Below are 27,272 nucleotides of genomic sequence, written 5' to 3' on the forward strand. Positions count from 1 at the left end.
ATGTTTTACATTCTTCCAAGTGCCTTGTTTTCCCTTTGATATAGTTGTTTTGTTTACTTGATTGACGATAATGGTAATTTGTAATTTCATCGACTGTTAAATACGAGGAGAAAGTAGAATCAGGTGTTTTCCTCAATTTCCATCCACATAATGCACACAGGAAGATTTGTTTCTGCTACAGAAAGTTCGGAAACTTGCCACTATGTGGCATGCCCATCAGACCTAAGCAAGAAATGGGCTGTGTGGAAAAGTGGAATTAAGATGTCGCTACCTCAGTTATAGTAAAATAACATTATTTTTTTTTGTGCCACTTTTAGCTAATTTGCGAAGATGGGGATGAGTGATGAAATTGATGAATGGACACTCACAAATATCCATGCCCAGGCCAGGATTCGAACCCGGGACCCTGGCGTCGTAGCGCGATGTGCTAACCACTCCGCCACAGGGGCCGGCTGTTTTTAATATAGAAACTAGGCTTAATTTATATTACAATTGTTCTTATCTGTCACAAGATCAATCCAATCTGAATATCCTTGACAATTTCTTTCAGATGTGCGTCAATGTTGCCATACCATCTTTGTGTTGACCTTTCCACAGGTGTTACCATTCGGTTTCTCCACAAGGGTTCTGCAATGTCATTTTTCGTTTCTTATTCGTGCTATTATTACCTTAATCTTCGTTTCGTTGATATTCATATCCATAGACGTCCGAAAGGGGGGGCATGACCCCCCCTTCCCTACGGAAAATTAGTCAACCAAAAATCACATATTTCACTCATAATTTCATATCAGTCACAATAATTTGTTAATTATTGCTAGGGCGTTGCAGGAACATAACTTCAAACTGAAGCAGTGTTTTTTGTTCGAGGGGACAATACTATTATAGTGCATAGTGCGCTTCGTCCCCCCCCCCCAAAATCCCTTTAAAAACTCTGCTGACTTGACAGGTATCCGTTGACATTGCTTGAAACAGTCGTTTGGTCACATAATTTCTCGCCTCCTGTAGGAAAAGACAACGATAAGTGTCCTGTTCATCTTACTTCACCTAGCTACTATTTCTCCTACATTTTAGTAGAAAATGTCCTACTATATCTACTTTTCAGTTCCTTTATATATATATTCCTTGATATTTATTGTGTATTAACTATTGTTATTTTAGGCATATACAATCGTATGTTAATGGCTTGAGTTATTTTCCACACAAAGTAACTATTATCTGTACGCTATAAGAATGAAGTCAGTGTAAACAAGCACCCATAGCTTATGAGGAAACCTATTGGTTATTCCACTGGTAGCTCGACACGTTCTTTGGTCAAAAGAACATGATTTAACTACCAGAGCAAATAATAAATTCACATTAAAGACTCGAAAGCATACACGTGATGCCTCTCAGGGTGTGGGGGTAATATCTCTCTTCGTTGTTCAAACCAAATAAAAATCAAAGTTAAGTTTGTACTAAGAAAAAGGAAGTCTATTTTACTTCTTTGCAAACTAAATACTTATATGCGTAACATATAATCAGTGTTACTCAAAGAAATTAAACTTCTTATAATTCAACTTGATCACTCTAGTCAAAAAACCGAGCCCGAACTTCCATGTCAAGACAAAACACACTCGTAATTGCCATAGTAACAGCATATACAGGTTAGGCACTATCCTGACATTATCAGTGATAGGTAAATTACAGAAATTAAGATTAAAGAACAATAAACATTTGTACAAGAGAAAAGGTAATTAATAACAATAAATATTAGTGCAATGGGAAAAGACGTGTCAAGCTGTGCATTAATCTTATGCGTATAGTGCATGTGATAAAGTCATATCACTCAACGTAGCTGTTACAATTCAATCAAGGTGAGAATAGGTTTACAACATCGTCATAAGAGAAAAGTAGAGCATGCTGTCCCAAAATGTGGGACACAAAACATTTACAGGAAGATTTTTTCTCAATTTCAGTTTAGTCAAAATAAACGTACTTTTGAAACTGAACAGTGAAACTCTGAAACTAGACTGAACCAGTAACGAACCTTACAGGCCCTATGAAAAATGTGTTTTTCTTGTGAGTCTTTTGTACTGATATTAATGAAAGTACTCTTTCAACATTTGCATTATAACCTGGAATGGCAACGGACCTGTTCGACCCCCTCCTGCCGACGCCCATGGGAAGGAACTGTTCTCAGAAGTCACGTGGTTTTGTTTACATTAACTTTGTTCTTACAGTGGATGGAGAATAAAGAACTGAGTTGCATGTGGGCGATTACAAAAATCCCCAGTAATGCATAAATTATGACTTATTGTCCCAAAATGTTGTGGGTTCAAATTGAATTGGATTTGAATTTTGCTATTTATCGTTGCGTGGCTAATCGGGGCGATGAGGATGAGTGATGATGTGTTGACATTGAAAGTTTTCATTGTGGTTGCTCTTTCATATATTTCAGTTAACCATCATTCTTAGCCGTGATTAACTTAAAGGTGGTCGATATCCAAATGCGAGTAAACCAACTGAAATATTAGAATGTTGGTCCGGGTTCTTTGGAGGGATGGTGTGACAGGACAAGCCAACTGCTAACCTATGACAGTGCATGCAGCATTTATAAAATCCAACAAGTGTAAATTTCTGAAAAAAAATGGCGATTGTTTTGAATTCTGTAGAGACATGTAAAACATTTCAGTAAAACAAAATCAAAATTATAATAAGGAAGGATTTTTCAAGCATGTCGAACACTTCCCACTTTTCACCTTAAAATTCGAACTTCTTGCTTTGCCCTCGAAACTAAATATGAGATATGTAACTGGATCTTCATTGGGGACTTGCTGTGGCAAGTTGGGATCCTTCCGGCAATAATTGTCGTGGTTGGTAACTCCTTGAGCATGATTGTGGACTCTCTCCTTTGGCTTGCAGAAGTCATACGCAATGTTTCGTGTCTCGAGGACGTGAAAATATTAGTCACGATTTTTTTTAAAAAAATACATAACCTACTTAGTGTGTGGATACCTCGGGCCTTCTTTTTCTTCGTAAAATAAAGCAACACGGTTACATCTCAAAATATCGAATTTAAAATCTAAATGAATACTGGATTTTTAAAAAATAAACTTTATGTAGCATTCGCTGTTCTCTTCTAATCGCAACAGAATCGAAATATTGTTCAACCGCTGAAGACAAGACTAGCTTGAAAAACAGAATCTTCCCGTGAAAAGGAATGTATGTAGAGACATTCGCGAAAAACCACAGTAGGTTTCAGATTAATATTTCGTTGTATTTGTTCGGTTGTTTTATTTATTATTTTGCCGGTGTCGTTATTGTGTGTGAAACTTGAATGTTGTTTCAGTAGCAGACTCGTCCAGTTAGCGCATGCGCACTTGCAACCATCATCCCTATTTTGTCATTAGACTCGTTCAGTTAGCGCATGCGCACTTGCAACCATTATTCATATCTTGTCATTAGATTCGTCCACTAAGCGCATATGCATTTGCAACCATCATCCCTATTTTGCGATTAGACTCGTCCATTTAACACATGCGCACTTGCAACCATCGCCCCTATTTTGCCATTAGACTCGTCCATTTTAACGCTTACGCACTTGCGTCGGCTCATCATATTGCTAACGTCACATGTCTTGTAAGTTAAGAATGTGCTTTGAAGTGTGAAATGATGTTGCTCATTCAGACGCTTTTAATTTACAGCGTCGCATTCATGGGCCTTTAAAAAAAATAATTAAGTAAATAGGCCGCGGCAGTCTATCATGTCTCTGACAAATGCAGGTCAGCGCCTGTAGAAGAAAGGTGAAAGAAATTGCCCGCTGGTGAAGAGAAAGTCTTTGCATGTTAACCGTAGTAATTAACTCGTTAGGAGCGCGTTACGCTAAAGTGCATATCAGGTATTTGAGACGTTTGCGCCAACATTGAAGCAATTAATTAAACAATCAAATAAAACTCGTGCCGTAAAAAATGCTGTGTGTGTCCATCAAATCATTATTACTTAGTGAAATGGTTGCAAACGTTTTCACTTACGAGAATGCTCAGTGTCTGTGTAAACGTCACAAAGATTTTTTTTCATAAAAATTAAGCATTGTTTGTTTGGGCCTAACCATGTGTTTTTCTCCCATTCTTTCTTCATCTATGACATCATCTTCTTTGGACGATCAATTTCCAGAGGCTTCCGTTGCTGTACCCATGTTTTAGTTCATCGTACTATCATCTGCCTGTCAGTTTGATCTTCAACTTTCTAATCTAACACCACATTGCTAAGGTTCCCATTTTTCTTCGGTCATTTTATCAAGATATTGTCACTGCCAGCGAGTCAACTAGATGATTTCTTTCAATTATTGCTTGTCTGTCATCCTTATTAAGTTGTTTTTCTTTTTCCTCAGTCCACTGGTGTACGCAGGATTTTTTTTTCCGGAGAGGGCTGGAATTGTTAAAAGTGGGATGTGTTGCATAGCTACGTTCTGGAGGATACATAATAAAATATTTCGTAATAACCAATTTCAAAGTTGTTTTAATGTGAAAATTTCTATATTATTTTTCCAAAATTTCAGTAGGGGCTGTAGCCCCATCATATCTCCCCCTATGTACGCCAGTGCCTCAGTCACATCTCCCACGTCACAGTTAACATTGCTATGTATGCAGTACAAAGTTATGTAAATAAAAGAACCAAAAGTGTTTTGTCAAGGTTTTGCTCGGATTCTGGCATACGTATGAAGTGGTGACGTTACCAGATCTTTGTGTATTCTCGGTATACAATGTGATTTTGAAGTATTTTGGACCTAAAATTAGAATTTCTTGTCTCGGTCGAAGTTAGGATTGTGACTGGTCTTCCTCGGGGGAAAAATGTTCAAGACCGATATTTGGATATCGCGATATCGTAATGGTTACCGCTGTCACCTTATCAAAGGTCCCATTTTAAACTGTAGGTCCAATTCCGATCAGCATATCTTTTCATATATTGGATTTAAAACAAGTGGTATTACCACAACAGCAAATTACAAATATAGCATGTCGTAAGTTGAACGTAATGGTGGTATTATTACTTACACTTTCTTTTAAATTTGCCCACATTTATTTTCCCGTCGTCGCCTTGTAATCAAGGGGTCCCGGGGTCGATACCTGGTAAAGGGACCTCCCACTTATAGCTGCTCTAGGTCCAGTTCCGTTTAGATAAGTGAACTTAGAAGTCAAACTGAAACTGTATTCGTTTTCCAGCTTACTGATACATAGGAAATTTTCTGAAAATTGAGTTCGTTGCATTTTATATGTTGAGTGGGTACGTATTTTCGGTATCATAAATCAAACTCGATTTAATGACTGTCAGAATCTGAATAAGGTACATAACTCCTGTTCCCTTGTTTCAGTTGCCAATAAATACGATCAGAAATATTTCTTACAATGCGGACTACGCACAGTCATGGAAAAAATACTTCCCCATAGAGCCTTAAAATCAGTAGTATTATGGGGAAATATTTCTTTCCATGACTGTACAGCAAATGGCCAAACTTTGATGCAAGCAATGCATTTTTTTTAATTTTAGTTTAGTTTCATCCCTCCTTCATAGTAATACTTTGTTGTAGCTTGAATCATTTTAAATTTCACATTTTTTTTTTCTCTCGAGGAACACCAACTACTTAGAAAAAATAGTAACGTAACACTTTAGAATGTCAGAAAAGTGAAATTTATTAATAAAAATATCGTTGTCATTTTTTTAAGTGTAGAATTGTGAGATGTTGCAGTATAAGGACATTTTCTACAGGGTTTTTATTTCGCTTATTTTGCAGGAACTCCAGCACCCGAACTGATGGCCGTCCCACCACCACCAATCTATCCGCCGCGCCGCAAGGGTTCGCCATGAGCTCGGCGATGGTGGCGCATTCTGGTGGCGAATCAGTGAACCGTCTTCAAAACACAATCGTTGCGGAGAAAGCGTGCAGCAGTAACAGTGATAATAACAATAGCAGCAACAACACTACAAATAATCTTCAGAACAACAACAACGAGCCGTCAGCAGACGATCTGGCGCTGCTGGCAAAACTGGAGGAGGCCAACAGGTGGGAGTAGTGAGACCTCTACCGCCCCTCTCTGTCTGATTATGGACCTTGTATTTCCCTGCCTCGAGTTTCCCACCCAGCATGTTTTGAGTGCCTGCCTGCCCAACCCACTTCGACGTTCTCGGGAGTCCCTTCGTGATGTACTCCTACCCAGATTGGTGGTCAGTTGTTCATGCAAACAATCGGTTCGTTTTTTGCAGTTATATCCAGCTTTCCGTATTGCTACTTGCTTGTTTAGGAAGAGTGCTTGGTTGATTTCGATAATTAGCACGTTTGTTGTTCCATGTCCTCTACGGTTGCTATCTTCGTGAAGTCAGCCGAGTAAATTGTGCTTGCGCCTCAGACTGCTACTGGAATGTAGTAAGTGGTGTTGCAGTGGGTGTTCTATGAGATGGTGACGTACGGCATAGAAAGGTGACACATCTATTTAGAGTTTGTAGTCTTTAAGTGCTCAAGTACCAGCTTGTTGTATGTGAATGTTCAGTAGATTTGTTGTGATTTCAGACTGTAGCCTTAACACTTCCATTCCCTTGTGTAATTTCGGGTAGTGTAGTGTTTTGTGTATAAATTTCTTCCTTCACGAATTAAGTGATCCATAACATTACAAGCACCCACAAACACCAAGCCTCTCTATGCCCATCACTTTAGTACTTCAATAGTTTGTCACTTAAAATAACGTAAATTTGTACAGCCTACATTCATAAATAGTGCACTGAATAATAAAATGTGCTCAATTTCAAAAGTACCTCTCACAAAACCATGACACTGTATACTTGGCAGTAGGAGAGATTTGTATTTGATTTTGAACTTTTAGGGGTCATCTACAACATTCAGTATGGATTATTATAAAAGTAGTTCAAACAAAATAATTTACACCTTCCCAGTAACGTGAAATGAATCCTCTTGTCTGGTTGTTGCAAAATGTAGTGTTGTATTTACAATTTACCTTTCAAATATATCATCATATGTAAAAATTGAGTGATACAGAGCCTGTAGTTTCTAATTCCAAATTCACCTACATATATACTATTAAACCATTTTTGTTGCTAACTGATTTTTTGTAACTATCCTATATTGTGAGTTATGATCTGGTTCATTTATTTGCCTGCAAATGTAAGTAGATTATGTATCCAAAAATCAGTATGTATCTTGGCCTTGTTTATCTGGAAAATCAACATCTTTATTTGGTTCCAGATTTGTAATACGTAATCCCCCCCCCCCCCTTCTCAAATGACAATCTGAATGAAATCCCAAACCTTCTTAAAGCATTAGCTATAATAGAAGAGAGCATTTGTTTACCTGACTTTCATTTTCTTTGATTTTACCTCTCTTTCCATAAAGAGGTGTTTTGAATATATGCCAGTTTCCAGAATTTGAATGTAGTAGCACACAATCTGGTGTCAGGTAGTTGGTAGTTGTTTATCTGCAGTGTGAGTAGGTACAGTATTGACATTGAGAGTAACTGTTGTATCTTATTGTCTCTGAGGCTATTAAGGGAAAATGAGCAAGGAGCCAGATGATGCTAGTGTTTATCTTTTCTCATTCAGAATATTAATCTTGTTTTACATGTGCGCACATTTTATTACCTTGCCACTGCACCATGTGTCATTTAAGTTTCCAAATATCAAATTATTTAAATCACCTAATTTACAGCCTTGTATATGTATTATGGCACAAACAGGAAAGCCAACTACTTTAATTTGGTGTGTAAACTATGAAAAATGCATTTGATGATTGTAAAATTACACCTAATGTAAACACAGAAACAGGCATTAATGAAAAATCCACATGACGGTAGTATGGTACATTTTGTTCTATACATTATGTCTTCTAAAAAGAAGTGACAGTCATTTTATATCAGCCAACATTTTTATTGGAATTCTTTTATTTGGAAATTGTAAATACATTTGGGTAATTTGAGTGAGCAAGGAACGATGAGTGCAGTGTGAGCATGAATGTTCTTTGTGAGTGTCCCTTCACAATAACACAAGGAAAGAAATAAGTAGTTTTCCTAAAAAAAAGTCATAGGGAAAGTGGTTACTTTACGTAAGTCACATAGCCCACATCACATACCATGATAGTCATATTACCATATTTCACTTCTATATGATGCTGTCCTTTTCGAAGCATTTAAAAACCTCACAGCTTGTGTCTTGCTCACATTTTAAACTTCAAGGTAGAGAGGAACTAGTTTTCAACTTGGAAAAAATCACAGTATTTAGGATACCCTATTGTCAGTGGTGTTGGTGGGGGTTATACCCCCCCCCCCCTTTGGCCAGTATTCCTAAAAAAAAGTAACGTCAAAGGTAGGAAAAGATGTCAAAATGAGGGCTGACTACCAGAAAAACTGTACATAACCCCTCCCTTTCAAACATCCTGGGCACGCCACTGCCTATTGTGCGGTCAAGATGTGAGGAAAATAATTTGTGTGTGCATAAAATTAGGTGATTTCATTTTGTTGAATGATAGAATACTAAACAATTTCTCATTTCATTCAATCATTGAACAAATTTTTGCTTCACTCGTTGTTTTAAAAATTGTGTAGTGCTATTTTTGTGTGTGCATGCATAACTTTGTTTAAACATTTGGGTCATTCCATGTCAAGTGAACCAAATTTTGGTCAATTTTGAACGTGACCGTCTCTGATTTTATTCATACTTAGTTGTTATGAGGTACCACGTAAGGTAGGAAAATCTGCAAAATTTCAGGTTTTTATCTGTTGTAGTTCTCCAGTTAGAACCCTCTAAAATATGGAAAAAAGCACAATTTGCTGCACACATGCAATCACAAAAAAGTCATAAATCAAGCTAGAATTGACGTAGAAGGGTGGGATAAGAACGAAATTGTTGCTTTTGCTATGGGCCTTAATTAATATATCACATACCTACGTTTCAATTTTTTTTTCATTTCAAGGTCATTCAAACTTTTTTTGAAAATAGAATTTTTCAAAAACCTAGATTTTGATTTTTTTTAAAAAAAATACACATAGAAACATACATATTTCAACATCAAGTCTTAGAAGTTTTGTTATGGCATTGGAATGGGATCATAGTTTTTGACATCCTATAAACAAATACTATACACTAGGTAAAACCATATGTAAAGTAAAGTAAAGTGCTCCCCTGTGCATAGCACCACACCATGAAGGTGTATAGGGGGTGTGTGTAGGGGTAACGCCCCACACTTTCTTGATCCGGTCGTGAGTGGGGGTGATGTGATCAGCATCATGCCCCTGACCGCCTTTACCCCCCAGGGTTTCCCTCAGGTACCCATGTTATTCGACGCTGGGTGGGTGCTGGGACCGCTTCCATCGTTAGAAATGTTCCCGGATTTGAACCGGCCAGGGATCGAACCCGGGACCTTTAGCATGGTAGTCAGACGCGTTACCGACTGAGCCACCGCGGCCACTGGTAAGACCATATGACATGGGAATATTGCAATGTAAATTCCATTCCTTTGTAATATTTAAAAAATTTTAAAACATTAAATTTAATACCTAGAATATATTTTAAAGCAATTAAAAATGTATATCTTGGCCCATCTAAAAAATGTACAAATTTGTATATTTCGATACAATTCCATTTGAAACTACTATTGTATAATATATAAGTTTTAATAATTAGCAGGTTTTTATAAAGCGTTGTTATAAGTCTCAAAATATTGGGGGGAGGCAAGTGCCCCCTTGTCCCCCCAAGTTATGCCTCTGATTTAGGATGTTAAAGTTGTTCCCATGAAAGAAGGGAAGGTACGATAATTATGTAATGAACTTTTAGATTTAACTGTAATATTCCCATAATTTGTATTCATGTCCAGATATTATTAGAATGATTAAATCAAGAAGACTTAGGTGGGCAGGCCATGTGGCACGAATGGGAGAGAAAAGAAGAGTTTACAGGATTCTTGTTGGGAAACCTGATGGTAAGAGACCAGTAGGTAGACCAAGATGAAGATGGAGGGATAATGTTGAGATGGACCTAAAGGAAATTGGTAGTAGAGATGGAAAAGAGTATATAGATCTTGCTCAGGATAGGGACAGATGGAAGGCCTGTGTTGCTGCAGCCATGAACCTTTGGGTTTAAGAAGGCTAGAGAGTTAGTTTGCTGTATTATTCCCGTGTCATATGGTCTTAACCTAGTGTATAGTATTTGTTTATACATGTCAAAAACTCTGATCTCATTGTGATCCCATAACAAAACTTCTAAGACTTGATGTTGAAATATGTATGTGTACTTTTTTTTAAAAAAAAATATTCAAATATAGTTTTCTAAAAAAAATTTTGAATGACCTTGAAATGAAAAGTAGTTGTGTGATATATCTAATTAAAGCTCATAGCAAAAGCAACAATTTGGTTCTTATCCCAACCTTCTACGTCAATTCTAGCTTGATTTATGACTTTTTTGTGATTGCATGTGTGCGGCAAATTGTGCTATTTTTCATACTTTAGTGTGCTCTAACTAGAAAAGTACAACAGACAAAAATCTGAAATTTTGCAGTTTTTCCTACCTAAGGGTAGAACTTCATGACAATCAAGTATGAATAAAATTAGAGATGGTCAGGTGATTTTCATTGGTTCACTTCACATGGAATGAATGACCCACAGTTTGCATTTTGTAGTTGGCTGTGCTTATTATTTGTGCTTGAACACTTTGTTTAATGTGAAAAAAAAAGTAGAGTAACAATTCTTACGTTTAGTTTAGACCCTTATTTTGTGGGATGGACAATGTTTTGTGCATTTCTTGGATTAGTATTATTGTTTGGGATAATGTTCTACAAAGTCATGTGTCTTACATATTTCAAATAAGTTAGTCATGTCATTTTAAACCTTTTTTACCCCATCTTTTAGGCTGATTGAGGCTGATGCCAAATCCTTGAACTCATTGTCCGGGAATAGTGGTCACTCCCGGAAGAGTTCAGACACCTCACAAATTTCTGTTACGTCAGGTATGTATGTATTTCTTTGTCATGAAGTTTTAATATTGAAGTTGTTTTTTAAAAAGCAATGTGCATGTGCTGGTCAAGACACCATTATTGGAGAGAACATATTTTTTTTCTCAAAGTAAGTTTAAAATGTGGTAGGCTCATAATGCAAATAAATAATCAGATAGTTTTGTCCATTGAGAACGTAAATGTTCTATCTCCAAAATGTAAACAAATCTAGATATTTTGCCTGTGGTCTATTTAGGATGCAATTTTTTCATCTGCTATAGTTAGATGCCTGCATACAACTAATATTAATTGGAGCACAATCACAAAATCTATTTCTCCCCACAGTGTGCTTGCAAAAATAATAATAAAATAATAATTTTGCATGAGTTCTGGAATATTTTGGCTGTGCAATTGTTAACACAACATTTTTTCAGACTCCACGACACTGAGTAGATGTTTATTATCAAATGTGTAAACTATTAGGTTTGGGAGAAAGATGTTTCAATAGCTGTGTATTACAAGCCCAACATCCAAGTGCTGAGTTACAAACTTTTTCTTGTTTATGTACCACCTTTATAGTTAAGGATGTTGATTGATTGATTTGCTTGTGCCTCTTTTGGTTAATTTGCGAAGATGGAGATGAGTGATGAAATTGATGAATGGACACTCACAAACATCCATGCCCAGGCCAGGATTTGAATCTAGGACCCCTGGCAACGCAGCGTGATGTGCTAACCACTCTGCCACGGGGGCCAGCTCTATCTATATTGTAGGAATTCAGTACATGCACATATGTATGATGCATAACAAATATTTACCTGAACTACTAAGCAGAATGCATTTATATTTCTGTGCATGTATCTGACACATTTTCACCATTTCATGATGTGGTGAGGTGAACACTGAAAATATGACATGGAAAATGTTCTGTATTGCCACACTTCTTTTCTTATTTTGGCAAGCGATTAATTTCAAAGGTCTACTGCCTTTATTATCATGGGTCTAGATCAGTGATTCCCAACCGGGGTGCTGCAAGATATTTTAGGGATAAACTAAAAACTATATATTGTTAGGAAATAGACAACATAAATATAGCGAGAAAGTCTGTTATGGCGACAATAAAATCCAAAGCAAGAAATAGAATGCATAATCTTGAGAATGATATGCATGTTTCGTCGTGCTACGATGCCAGGGGTCCCGGGTTCAAATCCTGGCCTGATATTTGTGAGTGTCCATTCATCAATTTCATCATATCATCACTCATCCCCATCTTCACAAATTAGCCAAAAAGCGAACTAAAATAAAGCAAATCAATCAATCGATATGCTTGTTTCGGTGTCAACTATAAAGCCTGATATCAAACATTTGTCGTCTAAGCATCAATCACAAGTCTCACATTAATAAAATAACTTTTTTTATTTATTTATTTATAATGATTTCCATTGTAGTAAACTCTATTCTCTTCTGATGTTTGTTCCTCATATTAAATAATAATAATAATAATCCTGTGCGTAACAGTCCGTGAAGGGCCTTGACTTGCCTACCAAACTGCCGGTCTTTTCCTTCAACCAGTATTGGAACAGCTGGGTGGTCAGTCTGAATTATCCCCAGCCGTTATCCGCGACCAGATTACGCTTACTCATTCGAAGCTCCCCAATTTTCTCACGATGGTGAGAAACATTATGGGGTAGGTATTTATTTGACAATAAATTTAACTTGCTGCTGATAACAGTTCGAGTTAAGATTATTTTATTAGAAAAATCGAACAATGGTGCCCCAAGTTTATAACCTCCTTCCCAAGGTGCTGCAAATGTAAAAATGTTGGGAATTCGTGGTCTAGATACTGTTACCCACTAAGGTGAAGGGCCATTAAAATTAATTGGTCCTTAGAATGAGAGAAGCAGTGAGGAAATATGAAACATTTTCAACAGTAAAGTGACTATTTGTGTACTCTTTATGTAAGATAGACTTGTTCTGGCTACTGCTACCATCTGCAAATTCATGTAGTGGTAGTCATAGGTTCCTGGTTTCCATTGCTGTTAGTGAATGATTGAATTGCTCTTTTGTTGCTGCCAAAATGCATTTTTGTTTATCCTCTTGATGCTGCAGGGACAAGTTCAAGTCAGGAGAGAACCGAAGATGGAGAGGAGGATGCTTGGACCTTGTGGGGCAGAATCGTCAATGACTGGGAGACCTACTTCAAGAAACGAAATCAGTTTGTTAAGGTAAGCAGCCACTACTTGTTGATAAAACAGTTGATTCTTAGTCGTGGTAATACGAGGTCAGACAATAAAGTAATGAGAATGATTTTATATTGTGAAAAGGAAACAAAATAATTGAACATTGCTTGTTTATTACTAAAAGTACATCCCTTTTGCATCAATACAGCAATTGGCATGGTTGGCCAACGATCGTTACGACATCTGCAAGTCTTCATGTGGTATGACTTGAAGATTGGACGTCACAACCTGTTGACTGGTCCTGTGTTCATCAAAAGTGCGTAATTTCAGCAGCAGCTTCACTTTCGGGAATGGGAAATAATCACAGGGGATAAATCTGGGGAGTAAAGATGATGATTCAACACATTCACTTGTTTTTGGACTAGGAATTTATAGACAACCACTGCTCTGTGGGACCGTGCATTATCGTGGAGCAGGAACCAACTGCCTGGTTCAGGATACTGAGGTCTGATAAGGTCAGTTCTCTTCCATAATCAATCCGAGCACTACGATAGTAACAACGAATTACACTTTCACCCTCTGGAACAATTTCATGATGAATAATGTGTTTGCTATCATTAAAAAACGCAGTATTGTCTTCACCCTTGGCTTTTCGAGCTGCATTTTCTTGCCTCTTGGTAAATTTAGTGACTTCCATTCAGTGATTGTTAGTTCGTACAAGGACCGTAGTAAAATGCTCTGTTTTGTCCTCCACAACAATAGAATTCAAGAAATGTTTATTCCAGCAAGCAGTTTTCAGAATGTCCTTCATGAAACTTGATGTAAACTCGCTGCTCCATAGCTATTACATGATGACACCCTTGCACCTCCTTCACGACATGGTGGCATAATTCCCAGCATGCCTATCGCAAGTTCATGAGGTGTTGCCAGGTTGTGGATTATGGACCACACTGCATCAGGAACGCGTTACTTCAGAGATAGAATGCACATGTGGGACAATATAAAATCATTCTCATTACTTAATTGTCGGTCCTCGTAAATGCTAAATTTTGGATATAAGTAGCTGGTAACAAATGCACAGTGCGTTCAGTTTGGCTCTCTGCTGAGATAGCGTGTGACATGGTACAGATGCTGGCATTTTCATCCAGTAACGTCTCACTTATTTACGCACATATCTTTAACATGTAGACAATTATAATTATATTGCATAACGACTATGCTACGTCCCACGTAGCGGTGCACTTCACCAGTACACTTACCTTATAAGCTCAGCAGAGCATGCTGGATAATCCCAGGGATCGGGCTGAATTACTGCGTTCCTTCCCCTTGGATCCACAGGTGAAGTCCAATGACAACCCACGAGGTTGTCCTCCTGATGCAGGTATCCACAAGTACGAAATACACTTTCGAAATAAAGAAAAACCGCAATATGTTCAACTTTACGTTTATTTTAGACACGCACGTATATCATGTCAGACTAAAAATTACAATTCAAATACTTTTGAACGGTACAGCACGAGATGCGTAAGCCTATCTTTTCCGTAATGCGAAGCACCTCTGGCTACTTCAAATCTCTCCGCGCGACTCCTAACCGTTTTCCTGGAAGGCGAAAACACCTCCTCAGTTACACAGTGTTACCAGACACAATAACCTTTTAATACTAGGAAGTTCTATAAAAGCCAACAGTAATATATTAGAAAAGTACAGTAATCTGGCACAGTGAATTTAGGTATGTGGTGGCAACAATGCAATGAAAAGCACGTGATCTTCTCACCCCACAAGAGTTTAAATAAATCAACAATGGCTTTCAAAATATAAGAGAAACGAACGGCGTTTGCCAGAAACATGAAACAACAAATAGATATAAGGAATTTAACGCAGAAATTATTAACTTCGGCTTCAATTCACTGATCAAAATGAAACGATTAATGTTGAAACTATGTAAATTGCTTAAATTTGCCGCTATTCATACTTGTCGATATGTGAATTGATTATAAAGGTGGCCATATTTATGAATATATATATGAATTATTAACTGTATAATACTAATAATAATATAAAATATAATAATAATAATATAAAACCACAAAGTAAGGGCAAACTCGGGGTCATTACAACTACTAACCGGTGTTATAAGAGTTGTTCAAAGTTGTTCACATGCTATCTCGACCCAGAGCCAAAACAAACAATGCTCTGTATTTAAGATATTCAAAAATAAACTGTATATAAGAAATTTAGTTTACAAAATTATGGCATATTAATTACAGGGGAAACCTTGATTGTATGGTTTTCAGGAAGATATGGTGAAAAACTGAAGATGATGGAAATGTAAAATCCAGGAAAATTGTCTAGCATTACTCTGTTTTGGTGCCCATGTCTCCATGTATAATTTGGGAAAACATAAAGTAAAGCTTTCACTGCATACATGTTTATAAACAGAAGTATTAAGACTGGCAAAATTTTGCATTAAATTAGAAGCTATTAATATATATATTGAATCAGGAAAATTATGTGTAATTTTACCAATTATCTCTCCCATCCTGATTATTAGTGAGATCAGAGATGTATGCTCTGTAAGAGCTTAATGTGATAAGAAGATGCTATCAGTTAAGAGTCGGTGACTTGCTCTAAATGTTGTAGTTCATGTGAAATATCCTTAAACAACTTGAAATTCTCTCTTTACAGGAACTGGTGCGAAAGGGAGTTCCTCATCACTTCCGGGGCATTGTGTGGCAGCTGTTGTGCGGAGCACACGACTCTCCTGTTAAGAAGCAGTATGCAGACTATATTAAGGCTACATCAGCATGTGAAAAGGTACTTCTAATTTTATTTTAACCCATATGTTTTCAACTTACTACAATTTTTTACATGCATGTAATCCACAATCTACAGTTTGGAAAAATTAATTTTCTGGAAATTTAGCTCAAGGACAAGAACAGAAACAGAAATATTGAGAAATTTAATAATGTTGCCAGTTCCCAACCTTGCACCCACCAAATTAACTGTACTGAACAGGAAAAAATTGTTCTTTTCTCCATCATTACTTAAATTGACTGGTCAGTGAAAAATGTGAAAACTAAGTATGACCTTAAGTTATCTTGATTATAAGTATTACCCTTTATTACATCCAAATTTCAGTAAAGGGAAGTGTGGCTCTATGCACATAAGTATGGTAATTCATTATGGTATAATACAGTGTAATTCTGTCCAGATAAATCAAAGTACTAAAGTTTCTTGTTTTTTTAATTCAAAGCTATCTTTGCTTGAAAGCCATGTTCATTCTCTAAAAATCCTCCTCACTGGCTAATTGTGTAACAAAATTATGAAGGATTATTTCATGAATCCTTAGTTTCAACATTGTTATGTATTAAATACAGTAAAACCTCGTTAAGCCGGACTTAGCTTAATCCGGACAGGCAAAAAGGGAAAAAAAGCAGAATGCAAGGTTTTAAATGTGGCTAGAAGTCAACAATCGCATTCGTCATATTGCTCCGTCATAGCCTCCCCTTGTTTTAAGCCAACACACACATTTTTGAAGTCGAACAACATTCAGCAACAAGTTTGTAAAAAAATAGCCCCGAGAAAATTTCCTTTGTGCATTGCATATGCCGCCATTGTTAGAATACACAATTTGTTTACTGCGCGGACAACAATCCATTCTTTCCACATTCGATGGCAAAACAGAAAAATACAGTACATACATTGCCCGTTGTTGTGTATTTAGTGCTATGCCTTTTAAATACACCAAATATACGTGTTTTGTTGCTATAAACTGAGTTTTAATGCACTTTCTACTGTTATTTTAGGTTATTTCAGTTAATCCTGTCTTTCGTTAAACCGGTCAACTTATCCCCCCATTAGTCTGGATTAACAATGTTTTACTGTATAGAGAAGAATAACATAGCCATCAGATTGATGAATCCTGTTACCCCTATTAAAATTGCGAACTTTTAGTTAAGATCTGTAGAGAATATAGATCCTTGGTATTAGGCATGAATGCAGACCTTTGGTATTAGGCATGAATGCAACAAATTCTTTCAAAATATATAAAATAAGTTGTATATGGGTAAGTTATACTGTGAAACCTGAACTTTGCAGTTTCACAACAATACTCTTGTGAAATAACTTGTCAACGTTTTCAATACAGCATGTTTATTTCATGAAATTTGGTTCTAAAATATAAAAATATTTGGCCAAGGAATCAGTTGTGTAATTTAGTTCATGTTGTTCCACTTTGTACCTTTTGTGTAGCATATTTTGCACTTGCCATATTCCTGGCATTACAATGTTGCAATGTTTTTTTTAGGTAGTTCTGTTGCTGAATTTTCATTGGCAATGTACAGTAATATTAAGAGTATAAGTTACAGACAACCATTAAAAAGGCAACATGACATGAAAGCATGTGGAGGAAGGGCATCACTCATTGGCTGTTTCCCCTCCAGTGTTGCCCCCAGAAACCCATGTATTAAAGACTGGGTAAACCCTAGAACCACTTCATGCAAGACTGAGCATTGCCAAAAAAATTTACACTTGAAACTCACCCTGGAAATGGAATCTGGGTCTCCTGTGTGAGAAGAAACAATGCTATAATTAGGAGCATGCGTATTTCGCTTTTGACAAACGCAAAATGTGAGAACACTATAATGTTCATTTTTCATGTTTTTGAAAGGTATGAGTAGTATTTTTCTACCATATTATGTTGCTAAATAAACTCTTCAAAATGAAATACTGACGCAACACTTTCTGATGTCTGAATTTTCCTGCAAATTATGCAATTCACAGAAATTTGCTTAATTCTGCTGTAATTATTTGAGAAGCAAAAATTGACTCCTTTATACATACTCTGATAACTACATAGATGTACTACTAGAAGAGAACTCTTCTGTGTAATAAGTAATGTTTTTAAAGTCACATTTATGGTGTTATTTTTTATTTATTATTTTTATAATGAAATGCCATTTTATATACTGCTTTTGATCCCAAATTGTTCCCAGTTTTTGTACCGAAATCTTGTGAATACTACAGATAAGTGTGTTATATTTTCAGGTGATAAGAAGAGACATTGCTCGGACCTATCCAGAGCATGACTTCTTCAAGGAGAAAGATGGTTTGGGGCAGGAGAGTTTGTTCAATGTAATGAAAGCCTACTCGCTTCACGACCGTGAGGTTGGCTATTGCCAGGGTTCAGGCTTCATTGTAGGGCTTCTTCTGATGCAGGTACATGATAATTAAAAGTTGAACATTTGTAATAGTGCAATGTAAATGTATTATATTTGGAGAGTAGAAGTTTAATTTTTTGTAGATATGTGGCTGCCTTGATGGCAGGGCATGAGTGATATGAACTTGCTACCTAAGGTTCCATGTTTGAACCGCAGCCTAGGCACAGGCAGCTTTTTGTTGAGAGTTTAACATTTCTTTAAGATCAGTTTCGTCATTAATCCTCAACATTGCAATAAGCCAAATGTGTGTGAAAAATTAAATAAGGAAAATCCATTTTTTTATTTTTGTAGTAATAGTATTTTAATATTTAGATGTAAAATTGTGAAGCTCTGAACTGCTTTAGTTCTTACAGGTACCCATTATCTATAACACCTGCTTAAATGGTCTATAGCCAGTGATATTTCTTTTTACATGCACAAAATTACATAATATATGGCACTATCAACATTACTCTTGTGACCATCAAAAATACAGGGTAATTCAAAATGAATGGTCAACTTTACACAGTTATTATGACGTTACTATTTATGATAAAAAATCAGACAAGACATCAATATAAAGATAAACTCTGAAAGTTTTATTCCCACTTAGCGGGCTTATTCTGCTTAGCCGATGTTCCGCCAGTGTCGCAAAATTGCTAAAACCAGTAGATGATGTATTGTGTGTTGGAGCTATCGAGAACTCATTCAAGCTCAATGGTGCAAAGACATTTCCACATGCTTTTCGGTAGTAATGCAGATGTTTCACCCTTCTGAAAGATTTTCCAAAGTTTCAACTGCGAAGTGTTAGTGCCTTCGAAACTGTTGACAACGATTTGCTGTCTCATGCGTAGTAAGTACTTGATTATCGTTTGGACCTTTACCACGTTACATGCTGAATCTTTATAATGTGAGTCATGCGAGTAAAACAGAGTTCTTCTCTATATTGATTCCTTGTCTGATTTTCTATCATAAATAGTAACGTCATAATAACTATAAAGTTGCACCATTCATTTTGAATTACCCTATAGTTTTTCAATTACGTGATAAAAGTACCTACTTGAATAAATTCAATGTTGATACAAATATATAGAATTTATTCAAGCTTTATAGTATTCAAGAAAAAAATACTGTGATATTATAGGGGTCACAAGAGTGATGTTGGCATTCTCATAAGTTATGTAATTTTGTACATTATAAATGGACATGTGATAAGAAACATCAGTGGCTATAGATTATTCAGATATTACATATGGCATGTGTGTGCCTGTAAAAACTAAATCAATTAAACATTCTGATTTTAAAGGTTTAAGGTGTACAGTTGTAACTACTCAAAAACAGCATAAGTTGCTGATGTTCTGTACACCCTTGCTTTGAATGTTGCTTGAAAATTTGAATATTTCCGGATTTCATATCTGAATAGAAGCATTTAATTTATAATAATGTATCTTCATGTTTCAGATGCCGGAGGAAGAAGCTTTTGCTGTACTTGTGAAGCTCATGCAGGATTACAAGATGAGGGATATGTTCAAGCCGACAATGGCTGAACTGGGCCTCTGTATGTATCAGCTGGAGAATCTCGTCCAGGTGAGAAATTTCTGCTGTTTTGTTATGTATTTACTTCAATGTAATAAAAACTTGTTATGTAAACAAGCATTTATCTTTTGAATTGGCAATGTTTTCATACATTGCACTTTAAACTGTAGATCAAGTCTCATAAGTGTATAAATACCAGGTAACCAAGACAGTTCATGCGGTTTTAGTACAAAGAAGAAAAGGTCCAAAACAAATGTGTTTACCTTATATTTATTCTGCAAAATATCCACCATCCGCTTCTACAACCTTCTCCCATCTTTGTACAAGCCTGTAGATGCCATGTTTGAAAAAGTCTTTGTGTAGGGCCGCAAAAAAAAAACTGCACCACCGCATTTTCAACCTCCTCGCGAGTTTGGAAATGTCGATTGCGCATATGGTTGTCCATAGACAAAAAAAGATAGTAGTCTGATGAAGCAATGTCGGGTGAATATGCTGGATGTGGCAGAAGTTCCCAGCCGAGAGAAGAAATCACCTCCAGGGTCATCTTTGCTGTATGCGGTTTAGCGTTGTCTTGGTGGAAAAGAACACGCTTCCTATTCACAAATGCAGGTTGTTTTTTTGCAAGCTGTTCGGCCACTCTTTGCAATTGTGCGGAGTACACCTCTTTGTTGATGGTTTTACCACTTTCCAAGAACTCATAATGCACAATCCCAGCCGTAGTCCACCAGACACACAGCAGCACCTTGCGCTGATGAAGAGCAGGTTTTGCAGTTAAAGGTATGGTGTCATTTGACGATAGCCAATGGTATGAGCGTTTCTTGTTATCGTACATTACCCACTTTTCATCACACGTCAAAATGCGGTCCAAAATTGGACAGTTGTTGTTCCTAGTGAGCAAGGAAGCACAAATGTTCAGTCGTTGGAGATTGTTCGCAGCAGTCAGCTCGTGCGGGACCCACTTACTCAGTTTCCATGATTTGCCAAGCTCATGCAAGTGCACACGAATTGTTTCAGCACTTACCGCAAATCGTTGAGCGAGTTCTTGACACGTTTGACTTGAATCCTCTTCAATTGCTGCCTTCAGTTGGTCCACATCGAGAGATTTCGGTCTGCCCGATCGAGGTTTGTCTGCCAGTGTCTCATCGCCACTCGAGAAGGTCTGAAACCACTTTTGTGCTGTCCGTTCACTAATTGTACCTTCTCCAAACGCTGCACATATTTTTCTTGCTGCTTCCGCTTCTTTTGTGCCCAACTTGTACTCATACAGTAAACACGCCCTGATTACTGCATTCGACACAGCCATGGTTCACTGCGAATACTTGCTCCCGAACTATCGACTGCGACCTGTTATCTACGTTAGCCGACGTGCCAAGGAATGAGCTTTCCGCCAATCACACATACATGTACCCCTGGCGGCTGAACTGCGTACTACCCCACGAAAACTACGGGCAGTTGTAAAAACCGAATGAACTTTCTTGGTTACCTGGTATATGCTGAAGTTAATAATTTCTCCTGAACTTCATAGAATGGAAAGTAATCTGTAACATATAACATATACTGCAATTTTATCTTCTGTATCGGTCACATTTAAGAAACTATCTTTTAGAGATGAGGCAACACAGGAAATTGACTGATTCTAGTGTAGTCGCTGATATGATTCATAAAGCATAGTCTCCATATTCGATTCTCCATAAGTAGTCCATAGATCTTCCATAGTATTTTTCTTTCAATCTTTCTGAGCAAGTTTTTACCCTTTTCCATCTATGTTCAGGTTTATTAGTTTATTTTTAAGCATACTTAAGTTAGCAAAGTAGGCTTTATGTCCTGCTTGTATTCTTTCTTTAATATACTCTGTCTGAGGAAAGTCTGGAGCAAGCTAAAGGAAACTAGTTTTTTGCACTAGTACTGACTAGAGGGTGCTCGACCAATGAACGTGTGAGAGGAAAAGGTGTGGCATGAAGGAGGTAACGTGATTGCAGCAGCATGTACTTTTTTGCTCCTTCCACTAGCTTTCTCCCCTTCTCTACCAGTATGAGCAGCATTGCTTCAGAAATTCCTGGGACAGAGTATAGTTGTATTAATGTGGGCAATATTTAATAAGGACTTGAATGTCTGCATCTGTTGATATCAGTTCCAATGTGCCAATTTCAGCTAAAATTCTTACATCAGTAATCAGCTGATCACATACCACCTTTCTTTGAAAAATTACTGGTTTTCAAGTGTGAGTAGATTTTAGCAGTGTGAATTTCCCTTTCATTATGACTCATTCATATTCATACAATGCCCTGTACAATACTGTCAAATCTTCACAGCATGTAGAGGACATCTAGACAAACAAAATTTTATTGTAATATTGTTCTCATTGTTCAAACCCTTGAAAAGCAGCATGTTTCATTCTGTTTATGTGCAATCATGCATAGGAAATTCATCGTTGCTGTTCTTGTATATTTTTTGGTCTGAAAACTTTGTAAAAGGTGGTAGGATGCTCTTAGGACATTATCACATCAACAGGGATGTCATCAGGTCTATTCCCTCCAAAAATCATACAAATGTGACATACCCTACTTCGTGTTTTTCCATTAAACACAGGCTTAGTAAGATCTACCCAAAGATATTTATCATCAGATGTTAGCTGATGCGTCGATTGTTTACGTGGTTCTTAGCATGTTTGAAATTTGTCATTTTTGGACAGAAAATACAACTACCAGTAGCAACTATGAGTCTACATATATTGCATGGCTACATATGTACAGGGTTAAAAATGCCATATTTGAGGGCTGAGGGCTTGAGCATCAAAACGAGACCTGAATGACAAAATTATTAGAAAATTTGCTCATCTTGACATTCTCTACACACTGTGAAAGTTTTTTGATGTATGGCTACTCCTTGCATATTAGGGATGAGCCGATATCAAATTTTGTCTGATACCGATATGAAATTTACTAATACCAATAACTGATATTCTACCGATCCAATATAAAATTCCAAATAGTCTTGGAAGACCTGAATGGTTCATTGACTTCCTTAATAAATATAATTAAGGCTTGTTTCCATATTAAAAACACTAAGTTGCTGACAAAGGCAGATTTATTAAGAAATAAAAACACTTAACATGTAACTTGTTTCTTAATAAATCTGCCTTGGTCAGCAACTTAGTGTCCTTAATAAATGTGACTTTCAAGGTGACTGCAGTGAAAAAGAAGTTGCATATTTAGACAATTACTTTTTTAAAACGTGTAAGACATGCAGATTATCCATAAAAATTACAAGAAAATGGTAGAATTTTGCACTCAACTATAAGATATTTATAAATATATTGGATCGGTAAAATAATCTGTCCCATCCCTATTGCATATGTTCATGATGAGTATCGTATGTCATATTAATGTTCTTATGTAAGTGAAGTGTGTGTGTGTTTCTGGTTCCAATGTGATGTGTCATTGCAGGAGTTGCTACCAGACCTCCATGTCCACTTCCAGTCACAGAGTTTTCATACCAGCATGTATGCCAGCAGTTGGTTTCTTACCCTTTTTACTACTGCTTTGCCTCTCCCTGTTGCATGCAGGTGAGTGAAGGTTAATGCATGATTATGTTATGTGCTTGCTTCATAACTAAGTAAGTTGAGAGCCTTAGAAAGCAAAGAGTAATGCCTGAATCATACGAGGCTAGATCTCCTGCTGGAATTACCAGTTAAACTTGGACTAGTTATTTGGTACTGAGGAGAAAAAACAAGACAAACAAAAAAACAAAAAACAATTGAATATGTCAAACATTTAATATACTTGTATTAATAAGGATTTTCATTATCGGCTACTCACGTTTGTCGTGTACAAATCTCATCGCTTTGCATAAATTCCTAAATATTAATGAACTGAACACGAGCGCACATTCTTTTATCAAGAAGTGAACAAAACAACCAACACAAACAACAAACTTCCCTTTGCCAAACTCATAGATTATCTTCACATGGCCAAACTTTCACTGATTGGCTGTTCCACAGAATATAGCAGAGAAAGCCAGTTGCAATTAGAACATTGCCTAGTCATCGAAAGCAGTCAGCTCAGTGGCCAGGATTCCAGCCAGGTAGCCAGTCCAGCGCCAACTACGGCATTTCTACTGGAAATCTAGTTCCGTGTGATTCGGCCTTAAGAAAGGATGTAACATTAATGGATTGCAAGGTGTTATCAAAAAATTTTCAGGGCTGATGCTACTATGTGGTCCAAAACTCACCATGGATCTATTAGCTACCATTGCCCTCGAAGTAGTCCTCTATCACACGTACACACTGGTCTTAGCGATTCTGTTATTTTTAAGATGTGTCCGGGATGTTGAGGGTGTCCAGCCCTTCCTGCATTTCAGCTTGGATCATATCAGTCATGTCTAACTGGTAACTTTCAACTTGATCTTCAGTCGGGAAACAGGAAAAAAAAGGGGGGCCAAGTCAGGCAAGTAGGGTGGATAGAGGATGACAGTAGTGTTATTTTTGGCCAAAAAGTATGGTAAGGAAGGTAGCGCAAGACATTGCATTGCTGTGATGCAAAAGCCAGTTCTTTGTCATCTAAGTTCAAGGCAACATCTTTGCACATTTTTATGTAGCCGCTACAAAACGTCACAGTAGTAGGTGGAATTGACAGTTTGGCCTGCTGAGACAAATTATATTCTATCGTGCTACCAAAACTGCTGTTCAGATGGCAGTACCAGTTCAAAAAATTCTGATTGATATCTTGTACATACAGCTGTGAGCTTTGTCTTAAAATTTGATCAATTTGCTTGAGATGCATTTCAAGGAGATTATAATTTGGTATTAGCCAGTGAAAGTGGTAAAACACGGAAAAGTTGAGATTGTCTTTTATTGAGTCAAATACAATGTTGCACCTAACTATTTCTGCTGGTAACTGTGAAAAATCTCATGTCATCACGGTGACCAAAAAAATGGACTCTGCTCGAATTCTGTTACGTAGTTGACTTTTGATCGCGCCACCTAAGTTCCAACTTTCGAATCCAGGCTTGGGCATGAGTATTCTTTGTATGTCCCATCTTTAACTTCTAATCATCACTCATCCTCATCTTCAGAATTGGCCAAAAGTGGCAGAGAATCAACACAAAAATTCAAAATGTAGTACACAATCGTTCACCGTAAATACAGTGAACTCGGATTTAACGTTTTGCTGTGTAAAATATAACTTCACAGTCCCAATGGAGCAAAATGCTATAAAATTTTCGAAAATTTTACCTTTTTTTATACCTTGGTTCCCTGAAAAATGTAAATTCGAGTTTCAATTGTACTATTATATTACTCAGAAATGGGTGCAAATCATATAAAATGGATTTTTAAAATGAATTCTTGAGTTCCAATTCCCAAACTTACAATCGAACACAACATGTGTTTTCAAGCACACTTCCTTGAGAAGTCTGTTTTTAATGTAATTTTCTGTTTTTTCCAACTGAAAGATATATTTTCTTGGGTATGCTCAAAATTGGACATGTGCATGGAAAGAAGGATGCTAGGTATCATTCAATAAGGGAGGCAACTTCCATCTTATAGCTGCATAAAGAGATGATGCTATTTCTTCCTTCCTAATAGCAAGTTCCGTTGGTGCTGATGGTTAACAATGCATTCATTTTGCTTCAGCTGGGGAACCACAATAAGCACTCTAGTACTTCTGTTCTGTTGACATTGGCTTAACTTTCAAATTCTACCATTCTGTTGTGTCTGGATGTATCAGAAATAGTTTCGAATTCATATGATGCAAAAAGATTGATGAAAGCTAATATTAATTTGAATTTTAAGTTAGTGCTTTCTTAATCCTAAATGCTCATAACGATGATTATTATTTTGTTCATATTCAGCTTGAAAATGCATTCTTCTTAATTGAATAGACTCTTTGGTTAACATTTGCTATTTGTTCACAACTGCACAGATGATTTCATCAAAATCCTATTCTGTAATTACCAGATAAAATATAAACCTGTAAATCAAATAAATAATGTTTAATGGTCACATCTTCATTATGTCATAATATAGATGAACATTAACATTTTTTTTCCAGATCTTAAAGCGTATAATGCAATATTCCCTAAAAATGCTTCTTCTTGTCCCCCAGTTTTGTCTACTTTGATCTATTTTTTTATATTTGAAATTAGTTACGCAAATGTCTGAGCTTTGCTACACTTTACTATTGTTCCATTTCATAGATTCTTTTGCTCAGTTATGCAGTACAATACAATATATTCAGTAGTCATGTGAGAACGATAACAGTACAATTTTTTTATGTGAGTTAGTAAGTTCTATCTTAACCCAAAGCCCAATAAGATTTTGATTAACAAACTTGCTCCTCTTATATTAAAATCTAAGCACAGTTTATGTTACTTTAGAGTAAGCATTGTAATTATAGAAGTGTGAAGTACCATGCAAGTCAGGTTGTAAAAGGAATCTATTAAATATATATATTTTGATTTCTTTTTCTGTAGGATAATGGATGTCTTCCTATCTGAGGGCATGGAAATAATTTTTAAAGTTGCCCTTGCTCTCTTAACTCTTGGCAAAGATGACCTTTTGTGTCTAGACATGGAAGGAATGCTCAAGGTGAGTAGATTTCAACGAATACAACTTTTTTGCATTTCTCACTACTGCATCAGGGTGGCTACTCACCGGGAATTTCTTGAATTCTGGGATTTATGTGTGAATTATTGGCTTCGGGAATTATGTGTCAATTCTTCTCCATAGACGTCAAAATTTGCAGCTTTTATTAATCCAAACCTCATTGAATGCATATGTATTTACAAATACGCTGTGGCCAGGCACGTATCTAGAAATAAATTGGGGTGGGGGTTCGGAACCAAGTGTCCCATAAATAATAATAATAATAATAATGTTTAAATTAAAATGATTAAATTTTAATTAAATTAAATATTAATTAAAATATGTAAATTTATTAATATTGCATTTTTATTATTAAATGAATACTTAAAAGGATGGTGTAAGAATATAAATCTAACTGCATATATTTCATATCTAGTTTGCATGTAGTTAAAATCACCAAATTTGTATGAAAACAAAGCAATTAATGTCAAATAAATAAAAAATTGAATATTATTGAATAATAAAAAGATTAATATTTTATGCAGATTATTATAAGTAGTAGTGTCAATAAACCTTTGGTGGTACTGACCTTCAAAGCAGTACGATCCAAATATAATAATCCTTGTCTGCCAAGTTCATAGGAAATAAATATGCATGGATTATGGTATAACAAATGCTAAAAAGTACATTCTCATCATTTTATTTTAATACTTGGTAAGTGTTGGGGGGGGATCCGGACCCGCCAGGCACCCCCCCCCCCTTTAAATACATCCTTGCCTGTGGCATGTTTTCACAGTTTAGCTTTTATT

The 27,272-nt window shown here is 36.5% G+C and overlaps 1 protein-coding gene across 9 annotated transcripts in view; it reads left to right on the forward strand.

Moving 5' to 3' along the window:
- The window catches only part of Evi5 (ecotropic viral integration site 5), a 130,258-nt gene that overhangs the window by 74,779 nt on the left and 28,207 nt on the right, over window positions 1–27,272 (forward strand). For 7 of the 9 annotated variants that reach the window (XM_083110115.1, XM_083110116.1, XM_083110118.1 and 4 more), the window contains 8 exons: window positions 5,771–6,040; window positions 10,884–10,981; window positions 13,076–13,191; window positions 15,832–15,960; window positions 18,193–18,363; window positions 19,806–19,931; window positions 23,327–23,445; window positions 26,352–26,466. In XM_083110115.1, the coding sequence (XP_082966241.1) occupies window positions 5,841–6,040; window positions 10,884–10,981; window positions 13,076–13,191; window positions 15,832–15,960; window positions 18,193–18,363; window positions 19,806–19,931; window positions 23,327–23,445; window positions 26,352–26,466 (1,074 nt within the window). In that variant the 5' untranslated portion in view covers window positions 5,771–5,840. The other 2 variants (XM_083110120.1, XM_083110121.1) reach the window with 2 other exon arrangements.

The sequence above is a fragment of the Lepisma saccharinum genome, chromosome 23, assembly GCF_977018435.1.
Source record: "Lepisma saccharinum chromosome 23, izLepSacc3.1, whole genome shotgun sequence".
Taxonomy (NCBI): domain Eukaryota; kingdom Metazoa; phylum Arthropoda; class Insecta; order Zygentoma; family Lepismatidae; genus Lepisma; species Lepisma saccharinum.